Genomic DNA, 12,718 nt, shown 5'->3' on the forward strand with positions numbered 1-12,718 from the left:
ATTTAATAATCTTATACAAAAGACTCACCCAATTTTTTATATTATTCAGTATGTATTAGGGCCGTGTTCTAAAAGGATTTCGGGAGTTAATACGATGTTCCCGTTTTTATTAACCAACAAGCGTTCCTTTAGGAGGTGGAGGGAGATGATAACAAAGATTATAGATGATAAGCCTGAAATTATAGATAATAATAGACTAAGACCTGTAAATATTTATAATGTTATCTTTAAACCTCATATAAACTCAAATATGTATAATAGTCAAATCAATTGGGCTACTGTTTGGAAAAATATACATAGATTACCCGCGGAATGGACTGAAATATCGTGGCGTGTTCTAAATAATATTGTAATCACAAAAGAATATCGATTAAGGTTTAATATGGGGAACGATGCAAACTGTTTACGCTGTGGAAATGTAGAAACTATTGAACACTTATTTTTTGAATGTGACATTGCTAAATCCGTTTGGGGGTGGCTGGCTAAAATTTGGAAGGTGCCTATTACATGGCAAAATATAAAATATCATATTGAGTATCGTGTTCGTGGGCAAAACGGCTACTTCCTTAATTGGATGATTGCCCTAATAAAAAGGGCATTGTGGAAGGCAAGATGCCTGTTAATATTCGAAAGGAAATGGTGTAATGTGTCACTATTAATTACTAAAATAAAACAGGAAGCATCGTTCAAGATATTAAGTGATTTTCACAATATGACCCAGAGAGAACTAGATAAAAACTATTATGGAACTGAGCCAATTATACGAGTAAGCGATTTTAATGTTATATTTTGTGATAAATGGTAAATGTTAATTAACTCTTTTTGTTCGTTGTACTAACATTGTATGTTTGATGTTAAGTTTTGTACTATAGATTATATATTTATATATTTTTACATTCGAGTTTTGAATTTTAATTATGTTTCTTAATTTATTGTTGAATTTATTTGTATTTTTTATTTGTAAATTTAATGTTACTTAGATGCAAAGATGGTGAGCTTCGCCTAAATCAACAAGTTCCAGGCTTTTCAGAAAACTGTCGTCCAGATTTCGTTTACATCAACGAGGCAACTAAAGAGGCAACGATAATTGACGTCACCATCCCCTTTGAAAATGGGGATGAGGCATTCACCAAGGCTAGAGCCACAAAAATTGAAAAATACAAAAACCTGGTGTCACACCTACGAGGTAAGGGGTATAACACTTTCTTTGATGCATTTATAATAGGTGCATTGGGAGGATGGAACCCCGCCAACGAAGCTGCTATCCGACGACTGGCCATCTCAAGAAAATACGCCACCGTTATGAAAAAGCTAATGGTTAGTGAGACGATCCGGGCAAGCAGGGAAATATATATCCAGCATCTAAATGAAAACAACGTTAACAACTTCTACTCCCAACCAAGACCAGGCCCAACCACACACCCACGACAAGAAACTCAAAATTAATACCTACTCTGTAATCTATAAACTTTTGGCAGGCACTGTGCCCATGGTCACGCGCCACTGTACATATTGTTACGCGGTCTGTAGCAGGCTTGGAGCCCTTGTCAAATCGCGTTTTTTCCACTTTTGTCTACTTTGTGTAATTAGTTTAGCTGGAGTTGACGAAAAAGTCGCGACCATGGCACTACGCCCATGGTCGCAACTTTTTCGTCAACTCCAGTGTTGACTTGTTCTCATTTTTGTTCTACAACATACCTTGCTCTTGTAAAATAGTATAATAATTTTAATAAAAGTTTTTAAATCTGTTTTTATCAGCTTGATATCTGATAGGGCCCCCATCGGGGGCCTTCCAAATATCATCTGATTTTTGGAAACAGGTGGGGAACGGGGGCTTGCTCCCTCCCGGCCACGGGTTGCCCGAGTATTGCACTACATCTCGGGATAGCCCACCCCTTTGGGGGAAATAAATAACCAAAATTAGAAACAGACACAAATTAAGAAGAGAAAGAATTATTTCTCAACGTAATGTTTCTCAAGCTGATAAGAACAGAGTTGAAATAATTTTATTACAAATATTTTTACACTCCCTGTATTTTATTTGATGTGGCAGAATCGAACAATTAATACTACATGGCGGCAAGTAGTCACTGTGCATCGATTAACAAATAAACATTAAACAACGAGCAAGCAAAAAAATTATTTCCCAAAAAATTCGAAAAAACCAATTTTTTCGAAATTTTCGATATGCAAAAAATCGAAAACGGAATCGGCTGTTTTCGTACAATAGATACACACGCTTGAAACTTTTTCGGAAGGGGGAAACAATTATATACTCGGACTTGCATCAGTACCACGATTACGTACTGGGACGAATACCGGGGGCGTTTTCCTCCCTCTGGCTACTGATAGGTCGAAAGGATTATTTGGCACCTATCTACACTTTTAAATGCGCTATCCAGTTACTTTCTGAAGCTTTTATCATCTCACCATTCTCCTCCTTGCCTGAATTTCTGCGCAAAAACTGTTCCGTACAAAATGACGTCAGCAAGGAGGACATAGGAAATGAAAAAGACGTCTCCACACTTGGCGCGTCGGCACTTTTGATCTGTTTTTTATCGCTTCTCGGCCTTATGGCCAGATCAAGACTTATTACGTCAGATAAGCTCTTCAGATAGTAAGTCGACTATCATCCTGTAAGCCCATACTGAGAAGACGACGTGATCCAGGAAGTTGGATGCTGTTGGACCTTGTTGGATTTGGTGCTCCTGCTGTTCCTGCTGTAGGTGCTACACGTTTGCCTTGCTTGCTGCTGTTCCTGACCTCATATTGGTGCCTCCTCGACTGACCATCGACTTCGGCCGTTGTTCCTGCCGTTGGATGCCTGGATTGGATTTGGACTTTGGTTTCTTGGCTGGTGTCTTCCCTTTTGGTGCTGGAACTTCTTGGTGACTGGACTTACCTGATTTTGGACTTCTACTTACCTGGACTTGGGACTTTGAAACTGGATTTGGACTCTGGACTCGGATTTGGACTTTGACAGACTGTAAGATAAAATTTTCTTTATTAAGTGTTGTTAGTTAAAATAAGATGGAGGAAAAAAAAGAAATAGTTAACTTTGAAGAGTTAGAACTGAAAGTAATAGCTCAGGATAATATGATGTGGAAGGATTGGATAGAATATATGATGTCAATATTAGAGGATACTGATACTCTTGTACAGGTTGATGAAATATCAGATAGGATATGTATTATAACCGCACGTAATGAATGTACTAAGATGAAAATTTTGGAGTTAAAATGGGTATGGAAAGAGAAATTTTTGGATATAAGATCAGTTAGAGGCGATATTAAGAAGATGCAATTATTGCATGTGCCTTACATGATAACTAGAGAAGATATTGAACAGAAATTAGATGATTATGGGAAAATTATACGTATTGAAAAAGAGTATTATAAGCCTAATAAGAAAATTTTGACAGGGAAAAGATTCATTACAATCAAAATGCAGAAGCCCGTTCCGAACTTTATTGACATTAAAGATAGAAGAATAAGGGTTGAATACCCTGGAGTCAAATGGATGTGTTCTGTTTGTCTTTCCGTTGACCATAGAGTGAGGGATTGTCCCAATGTAAAATGCTATATTTGTGAATTAGTAGGTCATAGAAGACCTGAATGCCCGAAAAATAATGAAAAAGATAAAAGTAAAGAAATGGAGGTAGTAGATAAGGAAATGGAAATAAGTATAGAACAAGAGGATGTGATTGAAGGAGGAAATATGTCTAGACAAGAAAGTCCCAAAGATAAAATTGTTAAAGAGTTACAAGAAGTTTATGAAGAGTTAGAGAAAAGTATTGAGCAGGAAAAAGAGATAGAGAGTGAAAAGAACCTAGATAATAGTAAAATACAGGAGAAAGAGGTTAAAGGAAAGGAGGGTGTAAAAACAAGAACCCAGATTAAATATAGAAATAAGTTATTGTGTGAAAAGGGTTATGTTGATGATACTCATGAAGTGCCTGAGATATTTGAGGTAAAGTGGAATGGGAAAAATTATAAAAAGACTAAAGAAGAACTCAAAGAAGAACTCAAAAAAGAAGGTTGGTTGGAGACGGATTTTAAACTGTGGGGGGCGATAATATATCACCCATATCCAACAGCTCAAAAAGACATGAAGTAGGAATTTATAAGAAGATTCAAGGGCTGTGATAAAAGTCTATTTGTGTATAAAGTTTTGAATGGAGCGATAGTAACAGAAGAACAATAGTCTCTTAAATTTTAATTGAGTGTTGTTCAAGTGTTTTTTGAGTTATAGTTTGATGTTCTGTTTTAAGATTTTTTGGAATTTTATGGTTCTACTTCTTTTGGTGTTTTAAGTGTTTTTTTTTTTTGCTGCTTTTAGCTGCCTGTGCCCTGACCCCTGCCTGCCTGCTGGTGGTTTTAACAGCAGGACAGGGGGGAAGGAGACTGACAGTGTTTATGCTTGCTGACGTTATGTTTTTTGACCTGTTTTCTGAGTTAATTATTAACAGTGTTATTAAGGTGTTTGCTGTTTTAGAGTTTTTAAGGTTTTTGCTTTATGCCTAGATTTTTAGGGTTTTTTTGCTGTTTTTAACATCTTTGCTTTATTTCGACTTGCATACCTGTATTTTTGCGGTATGACGGGGGATTAGTATTAACAGCATTTTATTGTATTTCTGATGTTTTGAGTTCTTTTTGGATTATTATGTCTAAAACTAATTGGTACTTACCTTGATGTTTAGTGGATGTGAAAATTTAACATTTCGTTGTTGTGACTTACCTTTTGTTGTTTTTCGGTTGGTTTGTTGTTGGCTCCTTTTTGGCTAATCTTGAGTTTTGATTATACTTACCTTAGGTGTTGTTATGTTGTGTTGTGCTAACCTGCTGTGGTTGAAGTTTGAGGATTTATACATTTGTTAAGTTTTTCGTTTTTCGACGATTGACCATATTTTCCCTTAGCACCAAGTATGGTGAACTTATTCGGTCACTGTGGGCCGGTATTGTGACCCAGGTGTAGGGATCTTGTGGTTTTATGGAACACCGCTACCCCTTTCCCATAGGGGTGTGTTCCATTCCAAACTTTGACACCACGGTACCTGTTATATCTTGGCTTAGTTACTAATTTTGCCCTTATTTTACAGTGTTTGACAGCTTTGGTCTTTATTCTGTGCCTGTGATCGTGCTTGGAGTTATTGGAGTACTACAGCATTTTGGACTGTTATACCTACCGGTTACAAGTACTAGCCTGGTGGTGAGTTTTTGTATTTGTGAACTTTTACTGACTAATAACTGCACCTGCCGTCTGGGACGGCAATGGACCGCCAGACAGACAGTTCCATCCTGTTGGCGAGTCGGCCTCTGTCTTCTGGCCGTCGGACGGGCTCCCCTCGCCTGTCGATAAGCCAACCTCCAGCTCCTGGTCGCCGGATAAGCTCTCCCCGCCCATCGGCAAATGCTACTTCGGCCGCTGGTAGTCGGACAGGAGGTGTTCTCCCATCGACGAGCTATGCTTCGGCAGTATGAGTGTCTCTGGGAGAGACTGGTGTTGTGGATACCCCTGGTGACGAGGTTGTTCGAAATGGCCCTGCCTACACATCTTCTGAAAGTTCGGCGAATGCACCCACTACAATGATGGAACCGGAAACGGAGAAAGAAGTAGAGAGAAAAAGACAAGAACGGATGAAACGATACAAGGAAATAAAATCTGTGCGAATTGTGACGAAGGAGCGAATTGAAACAATGGAACTGATAAAGGTTTTGGAGGAAAAATTTGGACAGACGGAGAGAATAAAACAGGTGTGCTACCATCCAAGAGGAGTAGTAGAGATCGGATTTAAATCTGTAGAAGACAAACTGAAAATGATCGGCTGCGAAGTAAAGGTAGGAAATTTTGAATATGTTATAGAAAGTTTAAAAACGGAAATTGTAGTAGTGACGGTTCGTTTAGCACCTAGTGAGGTTGATGTAGAATTGATTAGAGAAACTTTGTCAGACTTTGGAAAAATCGTTAAACTAGATGCGTTTGTATATCCGGGAACAAAAGTAAAAACCGGAACGTATAGAGTAGTAATGATTACTAGAAAGTACATACCGAATTTCTTAGAAATATTAGGCCGTAAGATTAAACTTACGTATGTAGGGCAACAAAAAGAGTGTAAAAGATGCGGAGCAAGAGATCACGAGATAGCTAATTGTAATGTTAAGTTATGCTATACGTGCAAAAGCCCCCTACACTTAAGAAAAGACTGTAACGTCCGTTACAGTTGTAAAAAAGGTTCATGATAAGGATAGCGAGTGCCCTAAGCCCACGTTCGCCGAAATTTGTAAAAGGGGGCCACGTAATAAAAGCATGGAGAGGAAAAGGGAGTTAAGTCTGGAAAGAAAAAAACGACAAAACGATAGAATGGAGATAAATGAAGACAAAGTTGTAAAAACGGTTAAGTAGACCCAGGTTAAGCAGAGTCAAGTTGAGGTAGTGAGTGATGAGGAGACAGAGAGGATAGATGACAAAAAACGGAAAAGAAAAGAGGACAGTGACGGTTCCACTAAGAAAACGATAGAGAGTACAGAAAATAAAACAGAACCAGAGACATACAAAAAATTAGAGAGATCATTATCGTTAAGTTTATTAGATATTGCAAAGATAAATGACGTAATGTTGAAGAAACGTGCTAGAAAACACATATCGAGAAAGGACAATGGATAAAACGATAAACGTGAGATCTATTAACATTTCTGGTTTTAAGGGTATAACAAAACAGTTAGAGATTTTGAATTTAGTGTTAACAAATAAAATTGATGTTATTGGTATTCAGCACACAAATATTGAGGATTTTATAGAACTAAGGAAATTAAGGAAGATATACACATTTTACAATATTTATAGTTCGTTCGCTACAAGAAACAGCACGGGTATTTTACTCTTGATAAAAAAGACTATTAAAGTTCAAGATTTTAAAACGGATAGTGTCGGTAGATTACTTACAGTTGATATAAATATTGGAAATCACCAGATAAGAATTGGCTGTATTTATGCTCCTGTTAGAGCCGCTGATAGAAACGATTTTTTTACAGTTTTAACCAGTTTTTTAATGGGCGGGAGAGAACTAATACTGATGGGAGATTTCAATAATGTATTATCAGCTTTAGATAAGAACATTGAATTACACGATGATAGTTCGAGGAAAAAATTACAGAAAATCATTGAAGACTTTGATTTAATCGATACTTATCGTTCTTTTTATCCATCCCACCCGGGTTTTACCTGGGAGGGTAGAGGAATTCGTGAACGATTGGATCGGATATACGTTTCTAACACAATAAATAAGATTATTAGAGTCAGTCACTATGAACTAACACATGAAGGGAGAAAAATATCAGATCACGATATGGTTGATCTGACTTTGAATCTAGGCGAAAAATTGTCCAATGAAAATAAGATTAAGATAACTAAAGAAATTATAGATGATAATAGTTTTAAAAGAGAAATTAAAAACATTTTAGATATAAATAAGGAGGGAATTGATTGGGAGAAGTGGGAAAATATAAAAACGAAATTCCAAAATGTCTTAGAGAAAACGTGGAAAAGAATAAAAAAGGAAAGGTTTAACAAACTGAAGAAATTACAGAGAGAATTGACTAAAAACATATTAATAGAACAACCAAACTGAAATTAACCGTTTGGAAAAAGAAATTAGTAGGGAGATAGAAAACAAAAATAAAGAGAATTACGTCAATTATAAAATGAGGAAATACAATATAAAACGACAAGCAGAAAAAGAACTATTTACGAAAAAAGTAAAGTTAAGCGAGAGCCTAGAAATTAATAAAATAAGTGATAATGGTAGAAGTATAAATGAGACTGACCAGATCCTGGAAAAATTCCACGAATTTTATAATATATCTGTTTGATGAACTAAATTCAGATGACTATGTGGGAGGTTGTCAGTAAAAATATAGTTCCAGCTAAGGACAAAAGGGAAAATAGCCTAAATAGAGAATTTACAAAAGAAGAAATCCAAAATGCGATCAGAGTTACATATAAGGAAGGCACCAGGAAGGGATAGATTAAGTGCGGAGCTGTTTAAATTCTTTAAAGAGGATTTTAGTGAAATACTTTACAAATTATATAATCTTAAAGATTTTAGTAACTCCTTTAGTTTCGGAAGAATGATTCTACTAAATAAAAAGGATGGGGTAGACAAAAGTGTAGAGGACTTTAGGCCAGTAACTCTTTTGAACTTAGATTATAAGATCTACAGTTTAATTGTTTCAAAGAGACTAGAACAGATCTTCAAAGACAGTATTGTCAGAACACAGAGTGGTGGTATTAAGGGTTGATCGATCCAAGATAACTTGTTTTGTATGAAGTTGATTCAAGATCTATATACTGACTGGAAAAGCCCACTCTCAATCCTTTCGATTGACATACGAAAAGCCTTTGATAATGTAAATAGAGGTATTCTATGGCGTTTTCTGGATAAATACGGACTAAACAGCCAAAAGATAGAAATTGTTAAACGGCTGTATAAGTCCCCAAATACGTTCGTTTCATTAAACGGAAAGACATCAAACAACATTGATTGTAGAAGTGGCGTAAGGCAAGGATGCCCTTCGTCCATGTTATTATTCACGATCTATATCAACGTATTACTATGCAATATTCAGGAGGATAATCTAATAGATGCGATTCATGTACCAGGTCTAAAAGAGCGTATTAAATTCATCGCACACGCAAATGACATTAACATCTTTGTTTTAAACAAATTTAGCTTAGAAAAGATATTAAGACAAATTACCAACTTTAGCCGGCTAACCGGCATGCAAGTGAATACAAATAAAAGTAAAATTTTAAATGTAGTTGGCAAGATAGAAGGAGACATAGGGACTTTCGAACAGGCTCGAGATTTAAAAATCCTGAGGGCTTGGTTTGGTCAGCATGCCAACGAAAACAATTTGAAAGAAATGAAAAGCAAAATTAACGAAAGTATAAAAGAATGGCATCAAAACTGGTTATATTTACCGGAAAGAGTCACAATTGCAAATAAAGTATTAGTTTCTCGAATTATTTACACGCTGTATTTAACAAATCTAAGCTCGGCAGACACAAAACAACTTGACTCAATGATATATCTATATATCTGGAACAAGAAATTCGAACCATTAAGCCGTAAGATAATGAAGAACGATATTGATTGGGGTGGTTGGAGAGTGTGGAACATCAAAAACTTCAAGAGAGCCCTACAGGTCTCTGTGATCATAAACAACATCAAGGATAATAATCACCCAGTGTACTATATTATTCGCTACATTTTAGGACCAATAGCTATGAAATTTACAAATTCGCAGGAAAGATTCCCATTCCTGATAAGTAATAGACATAATTACAGAAATTGGAGAAAAATAATAACTGAACTCATTAATGACAACCAGAAGATTGTAAGTAGCACTGATATAATCAGGCCCAGAAATATCTATAAAGTAATAAATAAGCAACACACTAACGACAACATGATGAATAGTAACATAAATTGGAAAGAGATATGGCGTAATATACATAATTTACCGGCAGAATGGATTGAAATATCGTGGAGGATTTTGAACAACATTGTAATTACAAGAGAATACTTAAGAATGTATCATAGACGACGTAATGCAAATTGTCCTCGTTGTAGTCGGTCAGAATCGATTATCCACGCCTTTTACGAATGTGCGATAGCAAAATCTGCTTGGGGCTGGATAGCGAAAATATGGAGAACAACCATCACATGGGACATTGTAAAGTATCAAACTAATTACTGTGTACCAGCCCAGAATGTCTATTTTTTAAATTGGATGGTTGCTTTGACAAAAAGAATGTTGTGGAAGGTCCGCTGTTCTTTGGTATTCGACTGGAAATGGTGTACTGCATCTTTGATTGTAAAGAAAATTAAACAAGAGGCGACATATAAGATTTTGAGTGACTATAAAACAATGACGCAGAATGAAATAGACAAATACTATGGTAGTGCTCAAAATATAATTAGAGTTAACGACTGTACTGTTTTATTTAGAGACGATTGGTGAAGTTAACTAATCAATGCTCCACTATATGTAAACCCACTTTTAATTGCTCAATTTTGTTTGGAAACTTTCTTTCCTTTGAACGCAAATCTCCTGTAAAATTGAAAATGACAATTTTATATGTTTAATTTAACTATTTAATAAGTAATAATACTCACATTCATTGTATGCGTTTGACTATTAAAAGTGTAAAAGTATGTACACTTTAAATGTTCTTTGGTAACCCTGACATATAACTGGTCAGTTATGTATTTTTTGAATGGTCGGGTTGTCTTTGCAACTAACAACTCTTGTAAACAAATTATGTAAACATTTGTGTTTTATTCGACCAGAGAGTTTAGGTCGAATTTCTGTAATTATTGTAACGGGTCTAAAACCATGTTAGTCCTGTTGTCGTAGGAAACTCCTGTTCTCCCTTTGTTGGGTTTTTCAATGTCATTCTCCTGCCAAACAATGTTTCCGTTGGTCAGGATTGTACATAATTTATTTCCTTTGAAGGTTTAATGTTCTTATATGTTCTCCAACCACAAAAGCCTGGTCTGGAAAAATGCAACAATCTATGTCCCCTTTAGTGTGTATTTAGATACCTTAGTGACTGTTTGAACGAGCTGTTCATACGTTTTGAAGATTCAAAATCCAATGTACAATTGAAAAAGCCAGTGTTTTGTATAAAAATCTGTTCCTTGTCGGGATCAATTAATGTAATTTTCCGATTAATCAACAATTCTTGTTGTCGGGAATCTGCATGTAAATTTCATGATATTTGATGATTAAATGGGACTCTTTTTTGTTCTCTAACCACAAGAGTTTGGTCTGAAAAATGTAGTTAATTATGTATTTTTTGTTTTCAAACTTTAAAATAAAAGTATCTGTTTGCTTCCCTGGGCTGGGGCCTTTGCCGGCAGCTAATAGGGGAACAGTGACCTGCCGTTTGGTCGAGGCCATGGGGTAGCGACCCGCCGTGCTTGGGCTTTTGCCGGCAGCAATACGGCATGTTTTTGGAACTGCGGGTATCGTTTACACTCCTCCCTCGGGGGGCTCTGCACTCGGTACTGAGCGGAAACTTAAGTCCCCATCAAACTTTAATATAACGCAGTATCTGTTCGCTACCCTGGTAAGTACTTAGTCTAGTTACTATTTTCACTTTCCTATACTCTTCTTTTTTCGCTAGACGGTTGGCCTGCACGCTTGAAACACAGCGTGTATTCTCTGACCTGATAGCAATCTCTTTCCCGTCTTGTGGGGATCGGCCTACAGGCCATCCCCACTCTTTCCTGGTGGAGGTCAGACTCCACCAGATTTCTTCTTCCCCTTTGTACTCACTTTTCTTATTTCTTGTCTATACTCCATTTGATCTTGGCCGGGTCGAGACTGCGTACTGGTGGTGGATAAAACAGTGCCTTACGGATTACCTTCTGGATTTTACTGTGCCAAGCGGATTACCAATTGGATTACCTTGTGTGTGCGTCAGTGAAAACTTTCACTGTGGATTAAGTGATGATGGATGAATCAACAACAAGTGCCAACAGCCAACAGGATATGGCTGAGGTAGGCAAAAGTCTCGCCGAATTCAACCAAGAAGAGTTGAACAATTTAACAGGTGCGTTAGAAAGTGCAGTGACTAGAGCGGAAGCCGAAGACCAGGTGAATGACGAAGAAGCTGAAAAAATCCGAAAATATGCGACAATCAAATCTGTTAGGATTGCCAGCAAAGAAAGACTCGATGCAAACGAACTCATAAAAATGTGTGAAAGCCGATTAAGAAAACCGGGTGCTGTGAGACAAGTATGTTACCATCCAAAAGGAATCATCGAAATTTGGCCTGGAAACAGTACAGGACAAAGAAAACCTGATAGGAAGGGACATACAAGTAGGAAATAAGAACTACACTATAGAAAGTTTAGAGACAGAGTTAATATCTGTCACAGCTAGACTCGTACCTTATGAGGTAGATGAAAGCCTACTACGCGATACATTAGGGAAATACGGTAGAGTTATTAACATCCATCCACTTTATATACCGGAAACAAACGTAAAGACAGGCAGTTATAGGATCCCCATAGTGACGCGGAAAAAAATTCCTAGCTATCTAGAGGTATACGGAAAAAAAATTCAACTTGTATATGTAGGGGTAAGGAAAGAATGCTTTAGGTGCGGAGACCCTGAACATGAGATCAAGGACTGCCCCATCAAAAAATGCTATAGATGCAAAAGCATACAACACCTCATAAAAGATTGCCCTGCTTGCTACAGCTGTGGGCAGGTGCACGGAAAGGGAGAATGCCCAAAACAGACATTCGCTGATATTTGCAAAAAAGGGCCGCGAAAACAGAGCTTAGAGAGAAGAAGAGAGAGGAGCGTAGATAAATGAAAAAAAGACAAAGACAAAGAAATAGATATAGAAGAAAATGGGAATGAGGAAACAGAAAATGATAGGCAAACAATAGAAACAAAACAAGACAATAGTGAGAAAGATCAAATAGAAAACAGTAAGGAGGAGAGAGGGAGAAAAACCGTTAAACACATAATAAAACAACCTACAATAGAAGTTGCGAAAATTCAAGAACAAAATATTGATAGAAAAGGTAAAAGAAAAGTCAGTAGGGAAGGAACTAGTAAGGATAGAATGATAAAAAGACACATACAGAACATTGAAAGAAGGAAAGATTTGACAGAAGGGCAAAAAATTGAAGAGATCA

The 12,718-nt window shown here is 36.8% G+C and overlaps 1 protein-coding gene and 1 pseudogene across 1 annotated transcript; both read left to right on the forward strand.

The window, feature by feature from the left end:
- The first annotated feature begins 1,720 nt into the window (after positions 1-1,720).
- LOC136970731 (U2 spliceosomal RNA) lies at positions 1,721-1,898 on the forward strand (annotated as a pseudogene).
- A 1,132-nt stretch (positions 1,899-3,030) lies between these two features.
- On the forward strand, positions 3,031-4,116 carry LOC136970728 (uncharacterized). The gene has a single exon (XM_067265186.1). It carries the CDS (start codon positions 3,031-3,033, stop codon positions 4,114-4,116), a length of 1,086 nt encoding a protein of 361 aa, XP_067121287.1.
- The last annotated feature ends 8,602 nt before the right edge of the window (positions 4,117-12,718 follow it).

Source organism: Centruroides vittatus, unplaced genomic scaffold (assembly GCF_030686945.1).
Source record: "Centruroides vittatus isolate TY-2023 unplaced genomic scaffold, ASM3068694v2 contig_2133, whole genome shotgun sequence".
NCBI classification, from domain to species: domain Eukaryota; kingdom Metazoa; phylum Arthropoda; class Arachnida; order Scorpiones; family Buthidae; genus Centruroides; species Centruroides vittatus.

Excerpts from the sequence above, each read along its gene's own strand:
- LOC136970728 (XM_067265186.1), top strand. The coding sequence starts at position 3,031 with ATGGAGGAAAAAAAAGAAATAGTTAACTTTGAAGAGTTAGAACTGAAA.